This window comes from Oncorhynchus nerka, linkage group LG7, assembly GCF_034236695.1.
Source record: "Oncorhynchus nerka isolate Pitt River linkage group LG7, Oner_Uvic_2.0, whole genome shotgun sequence".
NCBI lineage: Eukaryota > Metazoa > Chordata > Actinopteri > Salmoniformes > Salmonidae > Oncorhynchus > Oncorhynchus nerka.
In genome coordinates, this window is record NC_088402.1 from 45,615,325 (window position 1) to 45,642,183 (window position 26,859).

Consider the following 26,859-nt stretch of genomic DNA (forward strand, 5'->3'; position numbering starts at 1 on the left):
TTATATATAGTAAAGACACCAAGAGACAACAAAAATACTATTTACAAACTATTCATATATACATTCGTATTCAGTTCTTTAGAAAGATGAGAGGTGCAGCGATACAAGATGTTTTTTAAAGCTAAACTTGCTTTTTGCCTGAGTAACCTCTGGTGGTAGAGCATTCCACGATGACATGGCTCTATATATAACTGAGCGCCGCATTAAATATGTTTTTGGTTTGGGTACTGTGAAGAAACCCATAGTGGCGTGTCTGGTGGGTTATGCATATCTGTTTGAAGTGTATGCAAATATACAAGTGGTTAGGCATTTTCAACACACAAATGTTTCTTGAAAAGACTAGAAGAAAAGTAGAACATTTCTCCTAAACCCTCAACCATGAAAGATTATCATGCATGTAGTTGATGTTAGTTCTGTGTGTGCAGTTAAGGGCAAGGCATGCTGCTTTGTGCGATGTGCAGGGGTACGAGGTGACTAGGCAACAGGATATACAATAAACAGTAACAGCAGCGCATGTGATGTCTTTCATCTCTGACTCATTGAAGTAGAAGTCCTCATCCAAATTAAGGTTAGTTATAGCTGTTCTGATGTCCAGAAGCTCTTTTTGATCATAGGAAACAATGGCGGAAACATTATGTTAAAAAAAAGTTACGATCAACGCAAAAAAATACACAAAATAGCACAATTGATCAGGAGCCCGTAACACAGCTGCTATTCTCTCCAGCACCATTCTCTTTTTCATTCTCTTTGGAATCAGTGTTGCTCACAGATTCCCATTCAGCACTATAGCCATCAACTACAAGGCAGGAAAGAAAGAAATATATAATGCAGTTTGAGACGGTTGCGTGTCACGGTGGTATGACGAATGTTGAAAAGAACAAATTGAATGTCACTGAGTAAGATACATTTGTATGCAAAATTGGCGAGACTGTTCAGTGAGCAAGCCAGACAGACAGCCTTGCATGTAATCAGCTAGAAAATCCACTTGTGTCTCACGCGTTGCGCTGCACAGTATGCATAGGGCCAGACCTCTGCTATTGTCTCCGAGCACTGGTCCACATGAATAACCCTGCGTGTCCACATTAGCACGGGTCACCTCCCATAAGTATAATCTCTCCAGAAACAGCAGCCGCAGCACATTCGCCAAATAACTTTAATTTCCACAAAAGCTCACTGCCTTACTGTCTTTGGGCTCTCTTAATCATTCTCAAAATATCCTCTGCCTCACTCTACCTTCTTGGCACACTTTTCATTACCAGCTCTCCATATTCTCCATCACTACTCCCGACCCCTTTCTTTCAATACCGTTCTCCACATTTTTCCTCTTCTCCATCTCTATTTGTCTCCCTCTGTGTGTTTATCTATCATTCATCTTCCCTATAAATAATCTCACTGAGAAGATCAGAAACCTCTCTACCCAAAGTGTGTTGGGGCTCCCCTCTCCTCCGCCACCACACAGTGCCACCACCTCTGAGTTGCTGGTCCTCCACCCACACATCTTCAGTGGGGCGGTTGAGTAAGACAGCAGCTCCGCTCCACATTGATCATGAGGAGCCCCCACGCATCTTACTCTCAGGGAAGCTATTTGTCAAGGTGATAATTTATTTTGTAACACTGGATATGGTGAGCCAACCAGGCAGGCAGGGAGGGATGCATGCATGTAGGCAGTGTTTTCTTTCTTTCTATGGTTTGGAGGCCTGACAGACTCAATTTCAGGTCTCTAATCGGGTTCACAATATGTCATACAATGAACGCACATAGCGCAATAACACACTGAGGTTCCACATTTCATCTTGTCTAGGAGGCAATGGTAGGCCGATTTTACACCATGGGTTCCTCGCTATTCCCTCCCACACCTGTGCAAAGGACCTGTATGCCCTGATCTCCTGCTAAGTTATGATCCTTAGGAGCGACATTGAGAATGATTGAAAGCCACATTATTGTTTTGATCATGTTAAACATCCAATTAAGACGCTATAGTTTGTGGATGTGTCCCAAATGGCACCCTCTTCCCTACATAGTGCACTACTTTTGTGTACTATATAGGGAATGGGATGCCATTTGGGACTCAGACTGTGTCACTGGCAAGGCCAACACCACTCACATGTGCTCCTCAAGATGTTCCACATCTCCCCTCTCTAATTGGCAGATGGCCTCAGATGCGAGATTTAATAGCCTGCGTGTGTGTTTTTTCCTGCTTCAATCAGCCATTAGCAGGGACATTTTTAACGAGTTGGCTTAGGCATGGCGCTGTGAGCGGAAGCTGGGAGCAACTCTTTCTAAAGGAGATGGAGGTAGATAACTGTGCTGCAACTCTGACTGCTGCAATCAGGGCAGTTCTTGTATCTCCAACTTTTGTTACGGTATCCCAGTCTTTCCTTTTCAAACTAGTCGTCTGTTTTAAAGCGGTGCTGGAGTGGCCTAAAGCCTACGGTCTATGAGGCTTGATGGCCTATCAGTATTCCTGCCATAGCCTCTGTGGATTTGTCTGCTACCTGCAAACTGGGTCAATTTTTGCATTATTCTACAGATACTTATCTCAGTGTAGAGGGGAAGATATTACAAACAAACACACACATGCATACATACACACACACACACACACACATCCCACACTGAAACACTCATTGGAGTATATTAAAATTAAAATATATTCATATAAATGTTATATTAAAGTGCTGATGTGCCAACACTTGATGAATGATTACACCATACAATGCCTGGGTGTACTCCTCACGCTGTGCACGTCATTCTGGATAGAACACACGCCAAATTAATAATGAACAATGATAGATAATACTAATACAGAATGTGACGCTCACAAACCTGTAAAATCCTCACAGCACTTTGAACATGCACTAGCAATGCTAATGAGTCTCATCTAATATACCTCTCCCCTATTCAGATTCTCACTGACATAGTTAATTGCTATCGCAACCAGAGCTGGTTGGAATTTTTATGAGGCGTTCATTTGCACTGTTTGTTGTGTGATTGAGATACCTTGATTATAAAAAACTGTCTGTAAGCCTCACATGCCCAGAATCCTTCATTAATTATCTTTCAGATGCATTCAAACAACTTTATCCTATGTAATTATCTTTGTGTACCTTTCATTCTGGGTATGTGTCCCAAATGAGACCCTATTTCCTATATATAGTGTACTACTTTTTATCAGAGCCCTATGGGCCCTGGTCAAAAGTAGTGCACTATAAAGGGAATAGGGTGCCATTTGGGGTACAACCTGGATTTTGGAGGTGAATGATGAAACAGGAGCAGATGGGGGGTGGTAATGAGATGCACACAAAAAAGGAATTGATGGGGACAGGCTGGCCATCAGAGACAGTAGAAAAATAAGAGAGAAGGAGGAAAATAACCAAGTATGAGATCAAGAGAGGCCATACAGGGGAGAGGCCAGTGTCTGAGGTGAATATAAATGGGCAAAAGGAGGAGGAAAACAAATAGAGAGAAAAAGAAAGAGAGAGCAAAAGAGAGAGAGAGAGCAAGAGGTGGGGTGAGGGGAGAAGATAAAACAATGTGAGAATGTAAAATATTCAATGTAAAATAATGAGAGGACAGAGGCACCAGATACCCAATCAATCTCTGCTGCAGAGGTATTGAGTTAGAGGTATGGAGACGCTTACCTACAGTATTGTAACCTACTGTAGTAGGATGGAAGGGGGACAAAGATGGCAGACAATATCAGAATGGATTGCACTCAAATGCGTAGGATTGTGTGTAAAATGGAGAGAGAGAGAGAGAGAGAGAGAGAGAGAGAAGATACGAGTCATGGTGGAGGAAGAGATGGACAGCGAGAACTGAGTTGGCCATATTAAATATGCATATAGAACACCAGGGTACCCGCTAACATGGTGTGTGTGTGTGTGTGTGTGTGTGTGTGTGTGTGTGTGTGTGTGTGTGTGTGTGTGTGTGTGTGTGTGTTATTGGCAATGGGCAAATTCCGTCATTCACTGTAGAAATAGCCTACAATTTGTGGAAGGGGAAAATAAAGTTATGGCATAAACATAAAGGCTACTTTTCATGCTTATTTTAAAAAGGCACAGTGGGCATTTATCACACAATTGACCGAATGATTTATACATAGGCCTATCAGTTCACATATGAATCCTGTAAAATAGTCACACTTCATGATTTAAACTTGGATTATTTTTGTTTCACGTTTTTAGAAATTAGGGATGATCAATTCCTAATACTGACATCTGTCGTCAAAGTAGGTCCACAGCAACAAATAAAACCAAGATGATAGTCTGTCCTACTGTATTACGCCCATATCTGTAGGCTAGTTTACTTACTGTAAATTTGAGCTGTTCCAATAGACGGCATGTCGGTCGTTGGCACGCGTCAGGTGCAAATGTGTAACGGCGAGCGCTATTAGACAGAGAGAAACGGTTGCGAGAGCCATAATCCCACTGTTCCTCGTTCTCTCTAGCCTACCTTCTTCGCTCTCAGTCCCTCCGTCCCAAACAGCAGGTCGCTGTCAACATCCCAGCGGTAACACAACCTAGTTGAAGTTTCCAGCGACGTTTGGAACGGACGAATACTTCTTCAGCACTAATTCCATTGCGACTACGAACCCGGTTTCCTCCCCAACCCTATGTTTACTTACTTTGCCTGCTGCGCACTTTGAAGTCACTGTGCTTTGAGTATTCCTTTTATGTTCCCTAATCCTCTCCACAGACTGAAACCAATAGTGTTCAGAAGGAGACGTGATAAGGCAAAGTAGACTGCAATATTTGACAATGACAACTGAAGTCCCGTGTTGATGAAACGTTGCAAATCACCTCAATGTAGCCTCACATCAAGACAACCTTTCGTCTTGGACAAGCACAGCTGGCGTTGAAATGGTATCATCAAAGTTCGTCAAAATGTGTTTACATCATCCTCCTGTTGGTAGGTTTTCCTTTTTCTTTTCGACTGTAAATGTAATTGTCTACATTGTCATTTGAAATTAGTCTCAACTCAGTCTGTGTCCGTTGAGGCTTTTAGGTTTCTACCTGCCGCGGCTTCCAGACTAGCCACACGATGCGCACCCGTTGACTCTACATTCCCGCCCTCTGATAGACACGATGCGCTCGCTCTGTCCATCCAGCAGCCCCGCCCCACCACCACTGTGTGTGCGCGTGTGTTTGATGCGCGTGCGCATGTTTAATATCCCAAAGAGATATTAATTAACCTGTTCAATTTCATCAATGGTGGATTGTAAAACCATGCTTTTGGCCAGTGAAGTAATTACTATTAATTTAACTATTTTAGTCATTACTGTGTTTGATTAAATATGCACATTCTGTAGGCCTATTAAAACAGATTTTATCATATCTTTGGTGTAACTTTCATAAAAGTGGTTTTGGTGACGTGAGGCTTGATTTAGTCCCCTTAATGTGGGTGTCTGTAAACTGTCCTTGAGTATAGCCTACTAAATCATTTGTATCTTGTGATTAGTTCTCACTGAAGTTCAAGTTTAAAATACTTAATTGCAGAAAATTCTAAATGCCAAAAGCACAGTAGGTCAGCCCTACTCTCTACTACTCACACCCCTTCTCTCATGCCCAGACACACAAACACACAAACACACACGCGCAAGCACACACACACGGTCTATTTTGCTCTCGTTTCCCTTCACTCACTCTCCCCCTCTGTTGTTTTTGTCAGTGATGAAGCCTCTCTTGAGTGCCCTCCAGGCATGTTGCCGTGGTGACTGGGAAAGGGGGATGAAAGAGAAAGAGAGAGTAAGCTACTAACACTTTTCCCTAACTCTCCCTCTTCTCTGTTGTTGCCTCTGTCTGTTCTTACTATGCCAGATCACTTGCTACTACCATTTGTCATCCCTTCACCCCTCACTGCATCTCCTTGGCAAATCCCTGCATCTCTTCACCAACATTCTCTTTTGTATATTCTACACCTCATATTGTATATACTGTCAATGACGATCCAAAAATATTGAAATGGATATATTTAATATTCACCTATTCCTATTTGAGAAACATGAACCCTACAGTAGCCCCTATACATGGAAGGGTAGGCCTATGTATGTGTGTGAGACTGTGAGCTTCTCAATGTAGGCTTTGTACATACATAGTATGGGAGAGGGAGGCATGGTCTCTGGTGGATTTCTTCATGTCATCAATAATCAAATGTGTTTAAATTTGATGTGTTGCGGATGTGCACGAGCATGTTGTTCTTTCAACGATGCTAGGCACTGTAAGGCAGACATTTGTAGCCTTACACTAGAGTAAGTTGTTACCTTGTTTACTCTATATGCATAATGATTCATTCATGAATGGTATCGGTATGGACATATTGATTATTTAGATAATATGTTATCATCAATCTATCTCTTCGTATTCTTATATCCTCATTGGCTTATTATTCATTTACTAACATAATTAATATACAAATATTTAAATATATGTTTTAAATGTTGCGCTTTGTTTCTCATCCATTTTGTCCTATCTCTATTTACCACTCTATTTTTCTCTCTTTGTTTCTTTCATTTCTTATCTCACTAAATAATATTCATATTTTAAATTCAAACACCAAAAACCCACTTTGAATGAAGTGTTCACAGAATTCTGTGTATGAGGGGGATCCAAAATAAACACATTTAATGAGTGTAACCAACCATTATTCATAAGACAACAACAATATTTGGTCAAAGAAAGTTTAGGGAGGAGGAGAAAGAAAGACAAAGAACACCATAGCGTGGCTGTTATGATTATTGGCAATTAGGAGGATGGCAGGTCTGAACTCCAGGTGGACCTTACTGCTCAAATCAAATCAAATGTATCACATGCGCCAAATACAACAGGTGTAGACCTTACTGTGAAATTCTTACTTACAAACCGTTAAGCAATAATGCAGTTTTAAGAAAATAAGAGTTAAGAAAATATTTACTAAATAAACTAAAGTTTAAAAAAGTAACACAATAAAATAACAATAACGAGAATATATACAGGGGGTACCGGTGCTGAGTCAAATGTGCGGGGGTACAGGTTAGTTGAGGTAATATGTAGGTAGGTAGGTGAGCGTGGTGCTTAACCTGATTTGCTCCAGCAAGTACCCAGCTGTACAAATGGCTAATGTGATTGTGAAGATATCGGCCAGGGATAATGGCATCTGCCAAGCCATCAAGAACAATGTTCTGTATTGTCAGGACATGGTGAAAAGAGAGAGAGAGAAAGTGAATGAGTGGATGAAGGGTGAACCTTCAGGGAATGAGCTGGGGATTGGTAAAGGATCGTGGTGAATGAAAAAGAAGGGAGAAGGGGAATGGGGGCATGCTGTATGTCCTAGCAATATTGATGAGAGATATCACAACAGAGTCACGAGACACATGAACAATAAGTGATTGACTTTTGTGTGTGTGTGCATGCGTGTGTGTGCGTGCAAAATGGTGGTAGCGTGTTTGCAAAATTGAGGTAGTGATAATAATGCAACAGTGGCATACAAACATGGGGGAAAAATGAAATAAATGAGGGCAATCATTGCAGCGAGGGTCATCATCAAGAAACATGATGGTCCCAATGGAGATGATTGAGAAGCAAGGGGGGTGAAAGAGTCAAGGAGCGGGATGTCTAATGATAGCAAATCATGTTTTAACAGTCAGGAGGTGGTAGGGAATGGGAAAACGCCAGAACAGATGCACTTTCAATGGCATGAAATATTGAAGAGAGGAGAGGAACAAACAAGAAATGGGAGAGCAGCATGGGTCTGATGAAAAGACAGAAAGTATAGTGTGTTTATTAGCATTAGTGACGAATGGAGTATTAACAGTAGAAAGAAGGAGGGAAGAGAAAGGAGGGAGATAAGAGGGGGGATGTTCAAAGGTATTGGGGAAAGTCTTAGTGCTCTCTTACCATTGACTAAAAATCAATAGAAATAATACCACATCTCATTGCTAGCTGGATGTATAACGGGGCGGCAGGTAGCCTAGTGGTTAGGCCAGTAACCGAAAGGTTGCTCGATCGAATCCCCAAGCTGACAAGGTAAAAATCTGTCATTCTTCTCCTGAACAAGGCAACCCACTGTTTCTAGGCCGTCATTGTAAATAAGAATTTGTTCTTAACCGACTTGCCTAGTTAAATAAAGGTTAAAAGAAAATGTTTTAAATATGGAGCAGTATCTTGAAAATGTGATGACGCTTACATAAGCTATATACAACAACACTTGACAGGTACAGGAACAAATATTGACAACATGATGGCAGGCTGTAGCCTGGAAGCCATAACTTCTACTTGAGAAAACTGTAGGGTAAGCAAAACAACTTAAGAGATGATAGTTGACTGTACCGTACCTCAAGTATTTGGTAGAGCCAAGTGTGCGTTTCTTTTTATAGTGCTTCTCTCTTATTAAGCTTCTGAGAATTGGTTATGTATAAAGGAAATGCACAATCAACAACAGGGTCAATATCCAGCTCCTCCCAAATCAGCAGTCTCAACTAACCAAGGTTGCATACCAAATGGCACCCTATTCCCTTTATAGTGCACTACTGAGCCCTATGGGTCCTGGTCAAAAGTAGTGCACTATAAAGCATAAGGTTGCCATTTGGGACGTCGCCCAAGCCACAGGACGACAATCGATTACGGAAGCAATTAAGTAAGGTGCTCAATGAATCCATAGATGTTTCTCTTTCCTTTTCACCTCCTTCCATCGCTCTCTTTATTTCTCTCTCACTCTTTCAAATTCTCTGTTTACATCAATTGATAACTGTGGTGTGTAAATGTACTGTAATAGTTTGATAGTGAGCATCATCATTTCATTTGATGTGCTTCTCATTGTCTTGAGGTGTTGATGGTACAGTAGAGTACATTTTGGATTGGCTGAGTTGCACTCTACATCCTCTCTTGTTTCACCACCCAACACTAATGAGAATCTATGAGAAGAAAACTACGCTGGCAGAGTGAACTCACTGGCAGAGTGAATCAGAGTCAAAGGCAATATTAGTCTAAGTCTTCAGGATCAAAGCCTTAGGGCCTGACTGGAACCTGGTTTACTCCCTTGGACACTGAGTTGTAGTGACATCAGCACCAAACAAGAATAGAGACCGAATAGAAATATAGTCACCTAAATGTAGATTGTCTCTTAATATTTGAAGATATTTTTGTTATCCATTCACAACCTGTTAACATCCTATGTCTAAAATAAAATAAGGATATTCCTGTAGCATCCATTCAAACAACAACATGCCGACTGAACTCCAAAGTGTTACGTCAAGGGTTATTTTTCGCCTCCTCTCTCTGTAAATGTTAGGTCAAAAGTTCCGTTTGAAATAATGGAGCATGTGACCGTATTCTCTGTGAGGAGGAGATATTGCTCCTTAGGAATTGGAGCATTTTGGACATCGACGGGGGTGAGGTGCATTGAGGCCCTCCGGTAGGAGAGGAAATGTCGCAATCCCGATCAGACTGGGGGGCTTGGCATGGACATAAACTTTTCCCCGTGTGCTTTCGGAAGGAGGACACTGACAGAATTATGGCCTTACATTTGGAAAATAAACAGCGTATTGGGCTTTAGTAAGAGAAATTATATAAGAATATGACACAGCAGGTTTTTGGATCCAACCACTAAATCACGATTTGAGAAGACATGCCTTGAAGGGTAGCAGTTCACTGTCACCTCTATCAAGGCTTAGTCCATTAACCTTGTCTGAGCTTATAATCAGGTTTGATATGCAAGGTATAATAAAGTTATAGTCAGTATGTAAGATGTGCAACTTCCAGTAAGTTATTATATCTATATGTTGGTGGTTAGGTAAGGTTGCCATGAATATCTAGCACAAAAGCCTGTGGAATCTATGGCCTTTAAAACCCTGCTCTAGATCAATCCATTCCCCTCAATCTGATGTCTGCATGCTATCAGAGAAAAATGAAGCACAGTCCAATCCTTCACGTGGCCCATGGCCGTACCACGTCATATGCCTGGGAACATCGCAGGGTGGGCTGGCAGGTCTACAGTACAGTGGAGGGTCACGAGTTTAATCATGAATTTGGTTAGGTCAACAGTCCCTAGGTGTTGGACCGATTACAGCCAGCGATGTTCAGACACTCCACTGAAGGAGAGTCAGTAGGTCAGTCTCGGCCGTCTTGCACATTGTTCCTCCTGCGGGGCTGGAGGAGCTGACTGACCTAATTAACTGTCTAAATAATTGCCGATGGGCTGGCTTGAGGGCAGGGTGCGGGCGCAGCAGCCAAGGACGGGTGGTCAATGGCCTGACCGATATGAGTAGTTTGCAGCCCTGCCCTCTCAGTCTCGCTCATTGCTCAGCCGACTGGTCAATGAGCGGCCCAGGCAGACGGCCGTGCGGACACTCGTCCGTTGTAATGAGGTCTCGTGCTTTTTGTGCTGCCTGGCCTGCATGGTCCCTGTCTGATGGATAGATGGTTCACCCAGCCTCTCCTCTCCGACAGGGATATTGACCCTATTGGCTGTCTGTGGGCCAGCCGGCTGAAAGCCACAGTGCAATATCTGCCTCTATTTAAACCCCTTTCATCTACCATCTATTGTGCTGGTCAGGGTGAACGACAGGGGGGATAGCCGAGCCGATGCCCGGAGAGCAATTTTAGGCAGGGGACCAGGATCTCTCAATTGTAAGCACTTGTAAAGGAGGAAGTGCAATGCCTTGGAGGAGCATTATTAGGCAGTAGTCTAGTGGTATATAGCAATGAGGCTATCAGAGGGGTCAAGTGTTCACCAGTGACACAGCTTGTATGCCCTATCAGGCACCGCATTGCCAATGACTTCAGTAGTATATAAACATCTGCAGAGATTCAGTACATAGAAAAATAGGCTGTCCCAAATGACAAAAAGGTCCAAAGTAGTCCATTATAAAGGAAATAGATGCCATTTTGGGATGCAGCCATGGATTTAAAACTATGACAGCCATCTTGGTTGAGCATGTTCTCTCCTCTAATGAACTAATATCTGCAAGAGCAGCACTTAATACAGTAAAGCCCTTCACACTTCATTGTTCTTTTTCGCTTTATCTTTGTACCAAATTGAGTCGCTAATAATGTGATGAGTTTGCTAATGCTAATTAAGGTTTTGAAAGAGAGCATGGTAAAAGAGTGAGAGAGGATGAATAAGTGTATGAATAAAGAGGATAAGATGTAGGATGAAAAGAGATACTCAAGGAGATATTTGAGGAGATACACTTACTTTGCAACTCTCCTGTCAAACTTTTCTGAAAGATAAAGGTTGTCAAGTTTTTTTCTCTGATTGAGGATGTCTCATTATTAGAGGTGTTGTGAATCGCACCGAAGCAGCTTATTACCATCATCAGCCCTCGATAATTGAGATGGAGGTGATCCACTACTGAGCCCTGGGCAGAGCAGTTGTGTGCTTTTGATTTGGCTGTGAAGAGGTGCTTGTGTTAAAGGCCACATTGCAGTCTTTTGTTAAGACAATTGCACTCAATCACATTTTGCACACCAATGAATACATTTTCTGATAATGAAGTTGCTTTTATGTTGTTGTTGTTTCTGAGACAGCTCCAGAAGTTAAGTAGCTATGTGCCTTGCTCAGGGCTTACTAGATGGTTAACGAGAAATAAATAATTTCTCAGCCTGAAGAAGAAAAAAAACAGTATTAATCATAAAGTCTCGGCAAGAGACTTGATTGATTTTGTAATTTTCCCTGACAAATTGCAAAAGTTATATTTTAATCTTAGAAACTACTCTGAGTTTCACATGTTGTTTGAATCTATAATGCTAGGAGGCTTTTGAGTAGTGTCTCAAAAACATTGTGGCTGCCCTATCGGCCCTGGTCAAAAGTAGTACACTATATCGGGAATGGTGTACCATTTGGGACACACTTTAGTACAATGAATACACTTGGTTCTGTAGAGTCATGACCCCAAACTTCTCTCACTCCTTCCTGGAAAGTGGTACTCTAGAACCCTTTTTTTGTTGTTGCCAAGGGCCCGTTTTATGGCAAACCATTCAGTATTAGCATTTTCGAAAGGGCAATCGAGTCAGAGCGTCAAAAACAGTGAAAGGTCACCGGGTTTCCTGCCTGTTAGAACCTCCACACTCTATCAAACTCTGCTTGGCTGCCACTGAAGGGCTCCCGCCAAATCGAGAGATGGCTCTGTGTTTTTGCCGGTGACATTAAAAGGGTCATTTAGCACTTCAACTGGAAAATCCTGATCAAATCCTCACGGACTCACACACAGTCTACAGTGGAAACGAGTTGGAGAGGCTGAGTTCCAAATGGCCCCCTATTCGCTATATAGTCCACTACTTTTGACTAGGGCTAATAGGGCTCACCAGGGCCCATAGGCGCACTATGTAGGGAACAGGGTGCCATTTGGCATACAACCATATGTTGCCATTTGGAACGCAACCATCATACGTCTCCAGACAGCAGCAGGACTTGGCTGTGACCTGGCTGACTGGCACCGAACCTCGAGGGTAGAGAGATGGGTGGAGGGTGGTAGTGGTGGTGGTGCTGGGGGGATTTCTCTCTAAGCGCCTGTCTCCCTTCCAGTGAAATCGGCGGTGCATGCCTCTTCGCTCGTCGTGTGCAGTGTGGCAAAGCCAGCTCGGGGCCCCCACGGAGGCTAGATCCAACAGTCGGGAGATATGTACTTACACGGCTGAGTTAGCAAAGCCTAGAGATCCAGAGGGGACCCAGGTGTTGGTTGGGAGAAAGAGGGAGCGCTCCTGCGACTCGCATGGCACTGGCTGAGGATAAAAGTGATGGCTCAGAGGCCCTGGGTTGACCTTGGCAAGCTCCTGCTGGCTGTCACCCCGTCAACTTGTTATAATGATGTTATAGATATGGAACAGCCACATTCTCTCATATCTGGTTGCTAGGAAGTGTTCACTGAGCTTTGTAGTGTGTGAATGGAGAGAGCCAGAGTAATGTGGTTTGTCATCTTTTTGACTCGAGAGTGATTTTCCCAACTTTGTATGATTAAATCATGTCTCGATTCTAACTAAGCTCAATACACAAATGTGAATGAGCACATTGAATCTCGGTCGACAATCATTTCCCCTAACTCTTTGCATCTATTTCAATCTGTAAATCTGAACATAATGTTTCCATCTGTTACACTCATTGTCAGCACATTATCATCGCTTTAACACCTCTCTTTCTCTTTCATCGCCCTCTTCTCACCACACACTCCCAATCACTCTTTCTCTCCACCCCCTCTCCTCACCTTGCTTGCCCAGTCTCTCACTCCCTCTATCACCCTCCCCCCACCTCGCTCGCCCAGTCTCTCGATCCCTCTATCGCCCTCCCCCCACCTCGCTCGCCCAGTCTCTCTCTCTCTCTCTCTCTCTCTCTCTCTCTCTCTCACTCACTCTCTCACTCACTCTCTCACTCTCTCACTCTTTGACTTTTGCCTGGGCATCATACCACCGTAGGTAAATAAATCACTAAGCAGCTCCAGCTCAGATAATGAGGCGATGGGGGATACTCCATCGCTGCAGATGTGTACAGATGCTTCGCCTCAGGCCAAATGGAGAAGGACCATGACGCCAGAGACATTATACACCACTATACTGTATGTTGATTGACTACACCACCAGAAAAACACATGGTACTTTTTATTTATTTTTTATTTCACCTTTATTTAACCAGGTAGGCTAGTTGAGAACAAGTTCTCATTTTCAACTGTGACCTGGCCAAGATAAAGCAAAGCAGTGCGACGAAAACAACAACACAGAGTTACACATGGGATAAACAAACGTACAGTCAATAACACAATAGAAAATCTGTATACAGTGTGTGCAAATGAAGTAAGGAGGTAATGCAATAAATAGGCCATAGTGGTGAAGTAATTACAACTTAGCAATTAACACTGGAGTGATAGATGTGCAGATGAAGATGTGCAAGTAGAAATACTGGTGTGCAAAAGAGAAGAAAAACAAAACAAATATAGGGATGAGGTAGGTAGTTGGATGGGCTATTTACAGATGGGCTGTGTACAGCTGCAGCGATCGATATGCCTCTCTGACAGCTGATGCTTAAAGTTGGTGAGGGAGATATAACTCTCCAACTTCAGGGATTTTTGCAATTCGTTCCAGTCATTGGCAGCAGAGAACTGGAAGAAAAGACGGCCAAAGAGGTGTTGGCTTTGGGGATGACCAGTGAAATATACCCGCTGGACCACGTTCTACGCGTGGGTGTTGCTATGGTGACCAGTGAGCTGAGATAAGGCAGAGCTTTACCTAGCAAAGCCTTATAGAAGACCTGGAGCCAATGGGTTTGGCAACAAATATGTAGCGAGGACTAGCAAACGAGAGCATACAGGTTGCAGTGGTGGGTAGTATATGGGGCTTTGGTGACAAAACGGATGGCACTGTGATAGACTGCATCCAATTTGCTGAGTAGAGTGTTGGGTGCTATTTTGTAAATGACATTACCGAAGTCAAGGATGGGTAGGATAGTCAGTTTTACAAGGGTATGTTTGGCAGCATGAGTGAAGGATGCTTTGTTGCGATATAGATAGCTGATTCTATATTTAATTTTGGATTGGAGATGTTTACTATGAGTCTGGAAGGAGAGTTTACAGTCTAGCCAGACTCCTAGGTTTTTATAGTTGTCCACATATTCTAAGTCAGAACCGTCCAGAGTAGTGATGCTAGTCGGGCGGGCGGGTTCGGGCAGTGATCGGTTGAAGAGCGTGCATTTAGTTTTACTAGCATTTAAGAGCAGTTGGAGGCCACGGAAGGAGTGTTATATGGCATTAAAGCTCATCTGGAGGTTTGTTAACACAGTGTCCAAAGAAGGGCCAGATGTATACAGAATGGTGTCGTCTGCGTAGAGGTGGATCAAAGAATCACCCTCAGCAAGAGCGACATCATTGATATATACCAAGAAAAGAGTCGGCCCGAGAATTGAACCCTGTGGCACCCCCATAGAGACTGCCAGAGGTCCGGACAACAGGCCCTCCAGCAGGTACTTCAGCAGGTACTTGCATGAAATATGGAAAAGACGGCCAGCAGTGCACTCACTGCTTAGCTGTATCATCAGCAGTCACAATGGGACGCATTTTGGCCATCAAGCCTTCGATAACAACCAGATACAGCAACCAGAGAGATAAAGGGAGAATGGAAGAGAGTGTTGCCATTGTTCCACCTCTCTTTCACGCTCTCTGAATCCCCCACTCTTCCAAACGGATTCCTCATTTGCCAACAGGGAGAGAGAGGGAGAGAGAAAAAGAGTGAAAGAAAATCACAATATGTATGCAGAGCAATATCTGCAGCACTTTATACATAAAGAAAATATAAAAGGTATCATTGCAGGAGAGAGGGGAAAACCAACACTGACAGTAGAGTAAGGTGGAGGTAAAAAAAAAGGAATAAAAAAGAACAAATAGAGTGAACATAAGATCTCAGGTCTGGATGGATCCACAGTCATTTGTAGACAATTGGGTGAGGCAGGAGAACAGCAGAAAAAGGGATCAAAAAAATGTGAACGTATAATTAAATCCCCTAACATACAGCCCGATTATTCAGCGCCCATTAGCGAAAGATATCTTTTCCTCATTTGCTATGAGAAGAAGGAGGGGGAGGTAGAGGGGGATAAAGAAAACCATCAGAGAGATATCCATTTACCAAATGACACTAATGAGCAATGAAGAGAACAGAGGAACACCGAGACAAATAGATCGACCAACAGCCAGTTTGGTGGGTAAAAAAGATAAACGAGCGAGGAAATAGTATCTGCGCACATTATACACCAGCACGTTTTCACATGATTACATTATACAGTTATAATTAATGTCATAGTGAATGCTTTGATATATAAAGGACCTAATTATGAAGTGATACAGTGTGTCTGTCTGTGTGGATGTGTGTAAAGAGCAGGCAGAAGTTGTGTGTGAAGAGCAGCCATTGGGAGACCAAAAGGAGGCTCTATTAAGGCAAATAAATTAGGATTAAGGCAGAAATATGGTGCATTTTCACTTGAATTAAATGTGTTTATTATTCCTTTTTTTTGTACGTAAAAATTATAGCAAGGGGAACAAGGGGGAATGAAATGCCCGGCTCGTCTCTAATGCCATGGCACACAGACTCTGACTGGAGAAGTTAACCAGATAAGAAGTTTGTTTGGCAAAAAAACTAAATGGCTACACTGCACCATTAACGATAAATAGGATAAATATCCTTCCATATCAAAACATTAGTCCCTGTGATCATAACCATACTGAGTACATTAATCAAGCCCTGCAATGCGATAAGGGTATCAACACCATATCTTTACACAAATCATATTAGAGTTGCCACCGAGTCAATTCTTAATATTATTGCTGAGTCTCTGTGATATTTGTCCCGAGAAGGAACGGAGCAAGGCCTCACGCTGCGATTGAGAGACATGCCGCTAAATGCCAGTAATACAGAGGAGGGGTGACACACATTGTGTCATCGATGTCACGGCAACCCATCCCTGCTGTCTTGCTCTGTATCATAGCCAGTTTTGGCATCAGCCAAGCCTTTTCTGTCATGCCAATATGGCTGCTTGGTGTATGGCGCTGTACTATTTTGCTAAAGAAGTTAGAAAAGAGGCAATCTCTATTGCAAAACCAAATGTGTCAAATGTAGAATGAGCTTCAGTCATGAAGCTGAAAGTTCACAGTACTTTCTGATTATGATCTGACTCACATGTGGCAATATCACAACACAAAGACCCATATACATATTTTGTGAAGCAGGGGATTAAATCATTACCTCTTTAAGTGTAGCTTTGGAGTTGGTGGCAGGTCTAATACGTTGCATAATTATTCCCATAACCATTTGTCCTGCATTAGCGCCCTCTCTGAATGCAGTAGGAGTAACATGGTAGGTTTTTTGCAAATGTATATTAAAAAACCCAGCAATATCTTATTTACATAAGTATTCAGACCCTTTGCTATGAGACTCGAAATTGAGCTCAGGTGCGTCCTGTTTCCCTTGATCAGCCTTGAGATGTTTCTACTACTTGATTGGAGTCCACCTGTGGTAAAAAAAAAAAAAAACTGGTTTTGCTTTGTTATTACGGGGTATTGTGTGTAGATTGATCAGGGGGAAAAAATCAATTGAATCAATTTTAGAATAAGGCTGTACCGTAACAAAATGTGTGTCACACCCTGACCATAGTTTGCTTTGTATGTTTCTATGTTTTGGTTGGTCAGGGTGTGATCTGAGTGGGCATTCTATGTTGGATGTCTTGTTTGTCTATTTCTATGTCTGGCCTGATATGGTTCTCAATCAGAGCCAGGTGTTAGTCATTGTCTCTGATTGGGAACCATATTTAGGTAGCCTGGGTTTCACTGTGTGTTTGTGGGTGATTGTTCCTGTCTCTGTGTTTTGCACCAGATAGGACTGTTTTAGGTTTTCACACGTTTGTCGTTTTGTTAGTTTATTCGTGTACAGTTTCTTTATCAAAGTACAATGAATAACAACCACGCTGCATTTTGGTCCGCCTCTACTTCACCTAAAGAAAACCATTACAATGTGGAAGAAGTCAAGGGGTCTGATTACTTGCCGAATGCATTGTATGCCTCATATTCTCATTTTCTACTTGGGTGCATACAAACATGAATCAGACCTTCATTAGACTTTCATGAGGGTCCAGAAAGACAACCCACTGCTTTTGCTGTATCTACTTTACATTAGATCCCCAGTCACAAAGGTATCGGGAAGTGTTTGGCAAACAATGATGTATGGCACATACCCACAACCATGCATTATCATAAAGAGTAGCACAATTGTTAGATAATAGGAGAGAAAATCTTTTTTCAGACCCTGAGCCAGACAAAGCACCTAGATTGGGAGGGCAGCTTTTAGAATGTAACTACTAAGTATTGGGTGTAAATTAGGCATTCATTCTCTGGAATGAGACTCTGCATAGCAATTCACTGAGTTGATGGAGGCAAAGAAATTAGAGGGATAATGAGAGATTGAAAAGATATGAGGGAAAGAGAATGAACAACAGACAGGGATCATAGCCTCGGAAAATGAAGTCAGGTAAGAGGAAAGAAAGAAAGAGACGAAACAAGTCCATTAGGAAGCTAGGCAGAGAAAACCGAGGGAGGAGAGGCAGTGAGAGAAAGGGCAGATTGGGAATAATAACAACAGGAAAGGGCATTTATAAACACGTCTCTATAGTAACCAGCTGGTAATTTGGCTGGTGGGAGAGAAAGAGGGGGAGATAGCGGGATTTATCACCGCCACCAGAATCAGACTGGTTATTATAGTGAGAGAGGGAGAAAAGAGAGATCTAGAGAGAAAAAGAGAGTGAGAGGAGAAGGAGGAGTTAGAGGGTGAAAGAAAATAAAGAATAGATCGAAAGTGAGAGACAGCAAGATACAGACAAAGAAGTAGAAGCAGAGGTGAACGAAAAAGAGATAGCGGGGATAAAACATGCAGATTTGCAGAAAAACAAGAGATGATTGTCTTCCTTCCCCGGAACAAAATAAAAAAGGAGGTAATCTTCCCTTGGGTTCCATAATTCTGGTGATAGTGCTGTAGTTTGGCCCTGCTGTGGGAGTGGTTACATCTCACTGTCTGCGTCCGAAGGGGGACCCTATTCCCTCTATAGTGCACTACTTTGACCATGCGGGCCCTGGTCAAAAGTAGTGCACTATATAGGGAAAAGGGTGTCATTTCGGACACACCCTCTTTTTATTACACCGTTCTCAGGGTGCTTTATCCTGGCTGTGTAAAATCACAAGCATTTACAGCCAACCTATACTAGGAGGCAATAATGTTGTTAGGAAGAGACAAAAAGGGGTGAGATTGGGCATTTAAGATAGAGGTCATTTGTACTGTATCACTACGTGTTCAACATACTTCACCATTTCCCTTGTGAGGACATTTCCCAGGTCCCCACGAGGACAAAGGCTATTTTAAGCTTAGGGGTTAGGTTTAGGGTTAGAATTAGGGTCAGGGCAGTGGTCACCAACCTTTGCTGAGTCTAGATCACTTTCTGGATCAAAATGCAAGCGGAGATCTACCACTCAGAGGATTTTTTAAGCATGACTTAACAAAATAAGCCTATGCAACATTTACCAATTAAAAACAGTTCTGTAGCAACGAGGTTCGTGCATTAGGCTATAGGCCCAATACATTATCACTTCATATTGGCTATGCTTCAATTGCCCTGCCAATGTTGTTCATCTCAGATCGTTCCTATGACCAGAGAAAGTGAAATATTCCTTGATATTAAAAGACGCAAACTGCTAATAATAACAATGCAAGCTTATCGAAACACTATACCCATTCTTGCAGCTGCAGTGCTGGATACACTTATAAAGCTTATATGGCTTATAAAGGTGTTGAACAAAAGGAAAGGGGGATACCTAGTCAGTGGTACAACTGAATGCATTCAACTGAAATGTGTCTTCCGTATTCAACCCAACCCATCTGAATCAGAGAGGTGGGGGGGGGGGCTGCCTTAATCGACATGCATCGGCACCCGGGGAACAGTGGGTTAACTGCCTTGCTCAGGGATATAACGACAGATATTTACCTTGTCAGCTCGGGGATTTGATCCAGAAACCTTTTGGTTACTGGCCTAATGCTTCTACCCACCAGGCTACCTGCACTGTCACCAAAGTGTTGACAGTGCTGAATAACAACTCAAACACGAACTTACACATACAAACAGCAGCTTTTTGCTATATTTGTTGAGTGTCTTGTCATGGTTTTAAAAGTTCTGAAATTTCACAGTATCAACTTTGCTGTTCGTTCAAGGCTTCTTTTTTACAGTCTATGGCTCGAGGAAACTGTGCAGACATGGTGAGCTACACTACATGAGTATGTGTACACCTACTAATCGAACATATCATTCCAAAATCATGGGCATTAATATAGAGTTGGTCCCCCCTTTGCTGTAATAACAGCCTCCACTCCTCTGGGAAGGCTTTCCACTCAATGTTGGAACATTGCTGCAGCAACTTGATTCCATTCAGCCACAAGAGCATTAGTGAGGTCAGGCACTGATGTTGGGCGATTAGGCCTGGCTCGCAGTCGGTGTTCCAATTCATCCCAAAGGTGTTTGATGGGGTTGACGTCCTGGCTCTGTGCAGGCCAGTCAAGTTCTTCCACAACGATCTCAAGAAACCATTTCTGTATGGACCTTGCTTTATGCACGCACGGGGGCATTGTCATGCTGAAACAGAAAAGGGGCTTCCCCAAACTGTTGTCACAAAGTTGAAAGCACAGAATCGTCTAGAATGTCATTGTATGCTGTAGCATAAACTTTACAGTTGGCACTATGCATTGTGGCAGGTAGCGTTATTCTGGCATTCGCCAAACTAGTCTGTTGGACTGCCAGATGGTGAAGCGTGATTCATCACTCCAGAGAACACGTTTCCACTGCTGAGTCCAATGGTGGCGAGCTTTACAACACTCCAGCTGGCGCTTGGCATTGAGCATGGTAATCTTAGGCTTGTGTGCGGCTCCTTGGCCATGGAAACCCATTTCATGAAACTCCCAACGAATAGTTATTGTTGCTTCCAGAGGCGGTTGCAACCGAGGACAGACGATTTTTACACACCTCAGCACTCGGTGGTCCCATTCTGTGAATTTGTGTGGTCTACCACTTCGCGGCTGAGCCGTTGTTGCTCTTAGACATGTTCACTTAACAATAACAGCACTTACAGTTGACCGGGGCAGATCTAGCAGGGCAGAAATTTGACGAACTGACTTATTGGAAAGGTGGCATCCTATGACGGTGCCACGTTGAAAGTCATCGAGCTCTTCAGTAAGGTTATTATAGTGCCAATGTTTGTCTATGGAGATTGCATGGCTGTGTGCTCAATTTTATACACCTATCAGAAACAGGTGTGGCTAAAATAGCCGAATCCACTAATTTGAAGGGATGTCCACATACTTTTGTATATATAGTGTATCTGATTGGCCAGCGGCAGGCTTATAGGTGCACTTGATTTGCTCTCTGGGCCTGACAGTTAGGCGGAGATCTACCATGAGACACCTGAAATGGTTAAAATTGGGAACACTTTGCCTTCCCCGGCACTAGGGCTGCTGAATGAAGTGCACCTGCTGCCAACAACATTGGGTTTTTACAGAAATGTTTGGTGATCAACCACTGGGTTATGAGTTAGGTTTACAGTTAGGGGTTAAGGGTAGGGTTTTGAGTTAAGGTTAGGGTAAAGATTAGGGTTGGGTTAGGGTTAGGGAAAATAGGATTTGATTATAAATAAATTGTAGGTCCCACAAGGATAGTAATACAAAAAATATGTGTGTGTGTGTGTGTGTGTGTGTGTGTGTTGTTCCTGTTGCTATGGCTGTTCTGTCACCTCCAAGTTTCTTTCTGTCAGGGGGGTGCAATGCTTTTGTTATGTGACATGCTGCATAAGAAGCACATGCTTTTTCCGTCACACACTCAGACACACAATCACATACACAAATCAAATCAAATTTTATTTGTCACATACACATGGTTAGCAGATGTTAATGCGAGTGTAGCGAAATGCTTGTGCTTAGTTCCGACAATACATTAATATCCAAGGAGTAATCTAACCTAACAAATTCACAACAACTACCTTATACACACAAGTGTAAAGGAATGAATAAGAATATGTACATTAAAAAATATATATATGAATGAGTGATGGTATAGAACAGCATGGCAAGATGCATTAGATGGTATAGAGTATAGTATTATACATATGAGATGAGTAATGTAGGCTATGTAAACATATAAAAGTGGCATTGTTTAAAGTGGCTAGTGATACATGTATTACATCAAGATGGCAAGATGCAGTAGATGGTATAGAGTACAGTATATACATTTGAGATGAGTAATGTAGGGGATGTAAACATTATATGAAGTGGCATTGTTCCAATACACTAGGAGACAAAGAGAACATGTTACAGGTCCCAGTTTTGGGACTGGTGCAGCAGATAATTGTTCCTGTAACACTGGATAAATTATGAAACAGAAGAACGTGGCCTCTCTTTAAAAGGTTCTCTCAATTATTTTATTCAACATTCTCTCAAGTGCAAATCATCTTTCTGTCTTTTCATTGTATTTCAATGTTTTATTTTGTTTTCTTTAAAGTCTGTTTAATCATTTGTCTTGTAAATCCCTGACATATTATTTCAGAAACATAAAAAAATACATAAAAATACTAAATTCCAATCCAATTCACATCCTAAAATTCTTTATAGTTTTCCCTTAAAAACATTTACTCTTAAGTTTAATTCACCTGTTTAGGTTATAATTATGTAGTTGACTGTTGCCCACTGTAGCCCTATAGGACTCTAAAACATGAAAGCCTTTAAAGACTGGTATAACTCATTAAAAATTACTTTATTACTTTACCCAGCTAGCACAGTGGATCTGGTCCGGCTGAGAGTCAGGGCACTCGGCTGAGAGTCAGATTCGGCCGAGTCTGGGCCGCCTTCGGCAGAATTACTTATGGCTAGGATGCGGGGATTGAGCTCGGGCCGATTCCAGTATGAGTTATCTGGCCCAAATGTATTACTTGGGCCTCGGACTGATTCCGGTGAGAGTTATCTGGCCCAAATGTATTTCTTGGGGCTTGGGTTGATTCCGGTGAGATTTATCCAAGAGTTATCTGACCCAATGTATATTGTGTTTGGCGTTGACGGAGATGACGCCTCGCTTCACAGTCTTAGAAAACTATGCAGTATTTTGTTTTTTTACGTATTTCTTACACTGTTACCCCAGGACATCTTAAGTCTTGTTACATACAGCCGGGAGGAACTATTGGATATAAGAGCAATGTCAACGTACATACATTATGACCAGGAATACGACGTTCCCCAGGCGGATCCTCTGTTTGAACCACCACCCAGGACAATGGATTGGATCCCAGTAGGAGACCAAAAACAACGACGCCAAATGACGCCAACGACGATCAAATGCCGACCGTATTATCTACCAAGAGTATTCTCTTCGATTATAATCACAGTTGTGTACATCCCCCCCCTCAAGCAGACACCTCGACGGCCCTGAAAGAACTTCATTGGACTCTATGTAAACTGGAAACCACATATCCTGAGGCTGCATTTATTGTAGCTGGGGATTTTAACAAGGCTAATCTGAAAACATGGCTCCCTAAATTTGATCAGCATATCGAATGCGCAACCCGGGCTGATAAAACTCTGGACCATTGCTACTCTAATTTCCTCGACGCATACAAAGCCATCCCTCTCCCTCCTTTCGAACAATCTGACCACGACTCCATGTTGTTGCTCCCACCCTATAGACAGAAACTGAAACAGGAAATGCCCGTGCTCAGGTCTGTTCAACGCTGGTCCGAACAATCTTATTCCACGCTTCAAGATTGCTTTGATCACGTGGACTGGGATATGTTCCGGATAGCATCGGACAATAACACTGATGTATACGCTGATTCGCTGAGTGAGTTTATTAGCAAGCACATCGGTGATGTGGTACGCACGGTGAATATTAAAACCTTCCCCAACCAGAAACTGTGGATTGGTGGCAGCATTCGCGCAAAACTGAAAGCACGAACCACTGCTTTTAATCATGGCAAGGCGACCGGAAACATAACCAAATCCCTCTGCAAGGCAATCAAACAAGCTAAGTGTCAGTATAGAGACAAAGTAGAGTCGCAATTCAATGGCTCAGACACGAGATGTATGTGGCGGGTCTACAGTCAATCACGGACTACAAAAAGAAAACCAGCCCCATCGAGGACACCGATGTCTTGCTCCAAGACCAACTAAACAACTTCTTTGCTCTCCTTCACCGCAGCCAACGTGAGTAAAACATTTAAACGTGTTAACTCTCGCAAGACTGCCGGCCCAGGCGGCATCCCTAGCCGCGTTCTCAGAGCATGTGGCAGACCAGCTGGCTGGTGTGTTTACGGACATATTCAATCAATCCCTATCCCAGTCTGCTGTTCCCACATGCTTCAAGAGGGCCACCATTGTTCATGTTCCCAAGAAAGCTAAGGTAACTGAGCACTCATTTCCGTCATCATGAAGTGTTTGAGAGACTAGGATCATATCACCTTCACCCTACCTGACACCCTAGACCCACACCAATTTGCTTACCGTACCAATAGGTTCACACATGACACAATCGCAATCACACTGCACACTGCCCTAACCAATCTGGATGAGAGGAATACATATACAGTGCCTTGCGAAAGTATTCGGCCCCCTTGAACTTTGCGACCTTTTGCCACATTTCAGGCTTCAAACATAAAGATATAAAACTGTATTTTTTTGTGAAGAATCAACAACAAGTGGGACACAATCATGAAGTGGAATGACATTTATTGGATATTTCAAACTTTTTTAACAAATCAAAAACTGAAAAATTGGGCGTGCAAAATTATTCAGCCCCTTTACTTTCAGTGCAGCAAACTCTCTCCAGAAGTTCAGTGAGGATCTCTGAATGATCCAATGTTGACCTAAATGACTAATGATGATAAATACAATCCACCTGTGTGTAATCAAGTCTCCGTATAAATGCACCTGCACTGTGATAGTCTCAGAGGTCCGTTAAAAGCGCAGAGAGCATCATGAAGAACAAGGAACACACCAGGCAGGTCTGAGATACTGTTGTGAAGAAGTTAAAAGCCGGATTTGGATACCAAAAGATTTCCCAAGCGTTAAACATCCCAAGGAGCACTGTGCAAGCGATAATATTGAAATGGAAGGAGTATCAGACCACTGCAAATCTACCAAGACCTGGCCGTCCCTCTAAACTTTCAGCTCATACAAGGAGAAGACTGATCAGAGATGCACCCAAGAGGCCCATGATCACTCTGGATGAACTGCAGAGATCTACAGCTGAGGTGGGAGACTCTGTCCATAGGACAACAATCAGTCGTATATTGCACAAATCTGGCCTTTATGGAAGAGTGGCAAGAAGAAAGACATTTCTTATAGATATCCATAAAAAGTTTGCCACAAGCCACCTGGGAGACACACCAAACATGTGGAAGAAGGTGCTCTGGTCAGATGAAACCAAAATTGAACTTTTTGGCAACAATGCAAAACGTTATGTTTGGCGTAAAAGCAACACAGCTCATCACCCTGAACACACTATCCCCACTGTCAAAGATGGTGGTGGCAGCATCATGGTTTGGGCCTGCTTTTCTTCAGCAGGGACAGGGAAGATGGTTAAAATTGATGGGAAGATGGATGGAGCCAAATACAGGACCATTCTGGAAGAAAACCTGATGGAGTCTGCAAAAGACCTGAGACTGGGACGGAGATTTGTCTTCCAACAAGACAATGATCCAAAACATAAAGCAAAATCTACAATGGAATGGTTCAAAAATAAACATATCCAGGTGTTAGAATGGCCAAGTCAAAGTCCAGACCTGAATCCAATCGAGAATCTGTGGAAAGAACTGAAAACTGCTGTTCACAAATGCTCTCCATACAACCTCACTGAGCTCGAGCTGTTTTGCAAGGAGGAATGGGAAAAGATTTCAGTCTCTCGATGTGCAAAACTGATAGAGACATACCCCAAGCGACTTACAGCTGTAATCGCAGCAAAAGGTGGCGCTACAAAGTATTAACTTAAGGGGGCTGAATAATTTTGCACGCCCAATTTTTCAGTTTTTGATTTGTTAAAAAAGTTTGAAATATTCAATAAATGTCGTTCCACTTCATGATTGTGTCCCACTTGTTGTTGATTCTGCACAAAAAAATACAGTTTTATATCTTTATGTTTGAAGCCTGAAATGTGGCAAAAGTTCGCAAAGTTCAAGGGGGCCGAATACTTTCGCAAGGCACTGTATAAGAATGCTGTTCATCGATTACAGCTCAGCAGTCAACACCATATTACCCTCCAAACCCATCATTAAGCTCGAGACCCTGGGTCTCGACCCCGCCCTGTGCAACTGGGTCCTGGACTTTCTGATGGGCCGCCCCCAGGTGGTGAGGGTAGGTAACAACACACTCCACCCCGCTGATCCTCAACACTGGGGCCCCACAAGGGTGCGTTCTCAGCCCTCTCCTGTACTCCCTGTTCACCCATGACTGCGTCGCCATGCACGCCTCCAACTCAATCATCAAGTTTGCAGACAACACTACAGTGTTAGGCTTGATTACCAACAACGACGAGACAGCCTACAGGGTGAAGGCCCTCAGAGTGTTGTGTCTGGAAAAGAACCTCACACTCAACGTCAACAAAACAAAGGAGATGATCGTGGACTTCAGGAAACAGCAGAGGGAGCATCCCCCTATCCACATCGATGGGACAGTAAGTGGAAAAGGTGGAAAGTTTTAAGTTCCTTGGTGTACACATCACAGACAAACTGAAATGGAGAAGAAATTCGTATTGTCACCAAAAAAACACTCACAAAGTTGTATCACCTCCTGGTACAGCAACTACTCCGCCCACAACCATAAAGCTCTCCAGAGGGTAGTGAGGTCTGCACAACGCATCACCGGTGGCAAACTACCTGCCCTCCAGGACACCTACACCACGCAATGTCACAGGAAGGCCAAAAAGATCATCAAGGACAACAACCACCCGAGCCACTGCCCGTTCACCCCGCTATCCTCCAGAAGGCGAGGTCAGTACGGGTGCATCAAAGCTGGGACCGAGAGACTGAAAAACAGCTTCTATCTCAAGGCCATCAGATTGGTAAACAGCCATCACTAACATTGAGTGGCTGCTGCCAACATACAGACTCAATCTCTAGCCACTTTAATAATTCATAATTGGATGTAATAAATGTATCACTAGTCACTTAATATACTGTATAACAATGATTTCCATCACCAAAGAGTCCACCGTCACCATTTTTGCTAAGAAAGAGATTGGGCTTAAGACACAGACACTACAAATGCAAGCAATTCACTCATCTCCCTCTGAAAGCTGGAGAGGGAATGTCCTGTTAATCTCTCTCCTCCTCTCTTCTCCTACTCTCTC

General features: G+C 42.9%; 1 protein-coding gene across 1 annotated transcript in view; it reads right to left on the bottom strand.

Annotated features, from left to right (window-relative positions):
• The window catches only part of LOC115131784 (ephrin-A3-like), an 89,576-nt gene extending 84,514 nt beyond the window's left edge, over positions 1-5,062 (bottom strand). The window contains exon 1 of the mRNA XM_029663769.2: positions 4,311-5,062. Within this exon, the coding sequence (XP_029519629.1) occupies positions 4,311-4,420 (110 nt within the window). The 5' untranslated portion in view covers positions 4,421-5,062. The remainder of the gene's footprint in view (positions 1-4,310) is intronic.
• Positions 5,063-26,859: the final 21,797 nt, after the last annotated feature.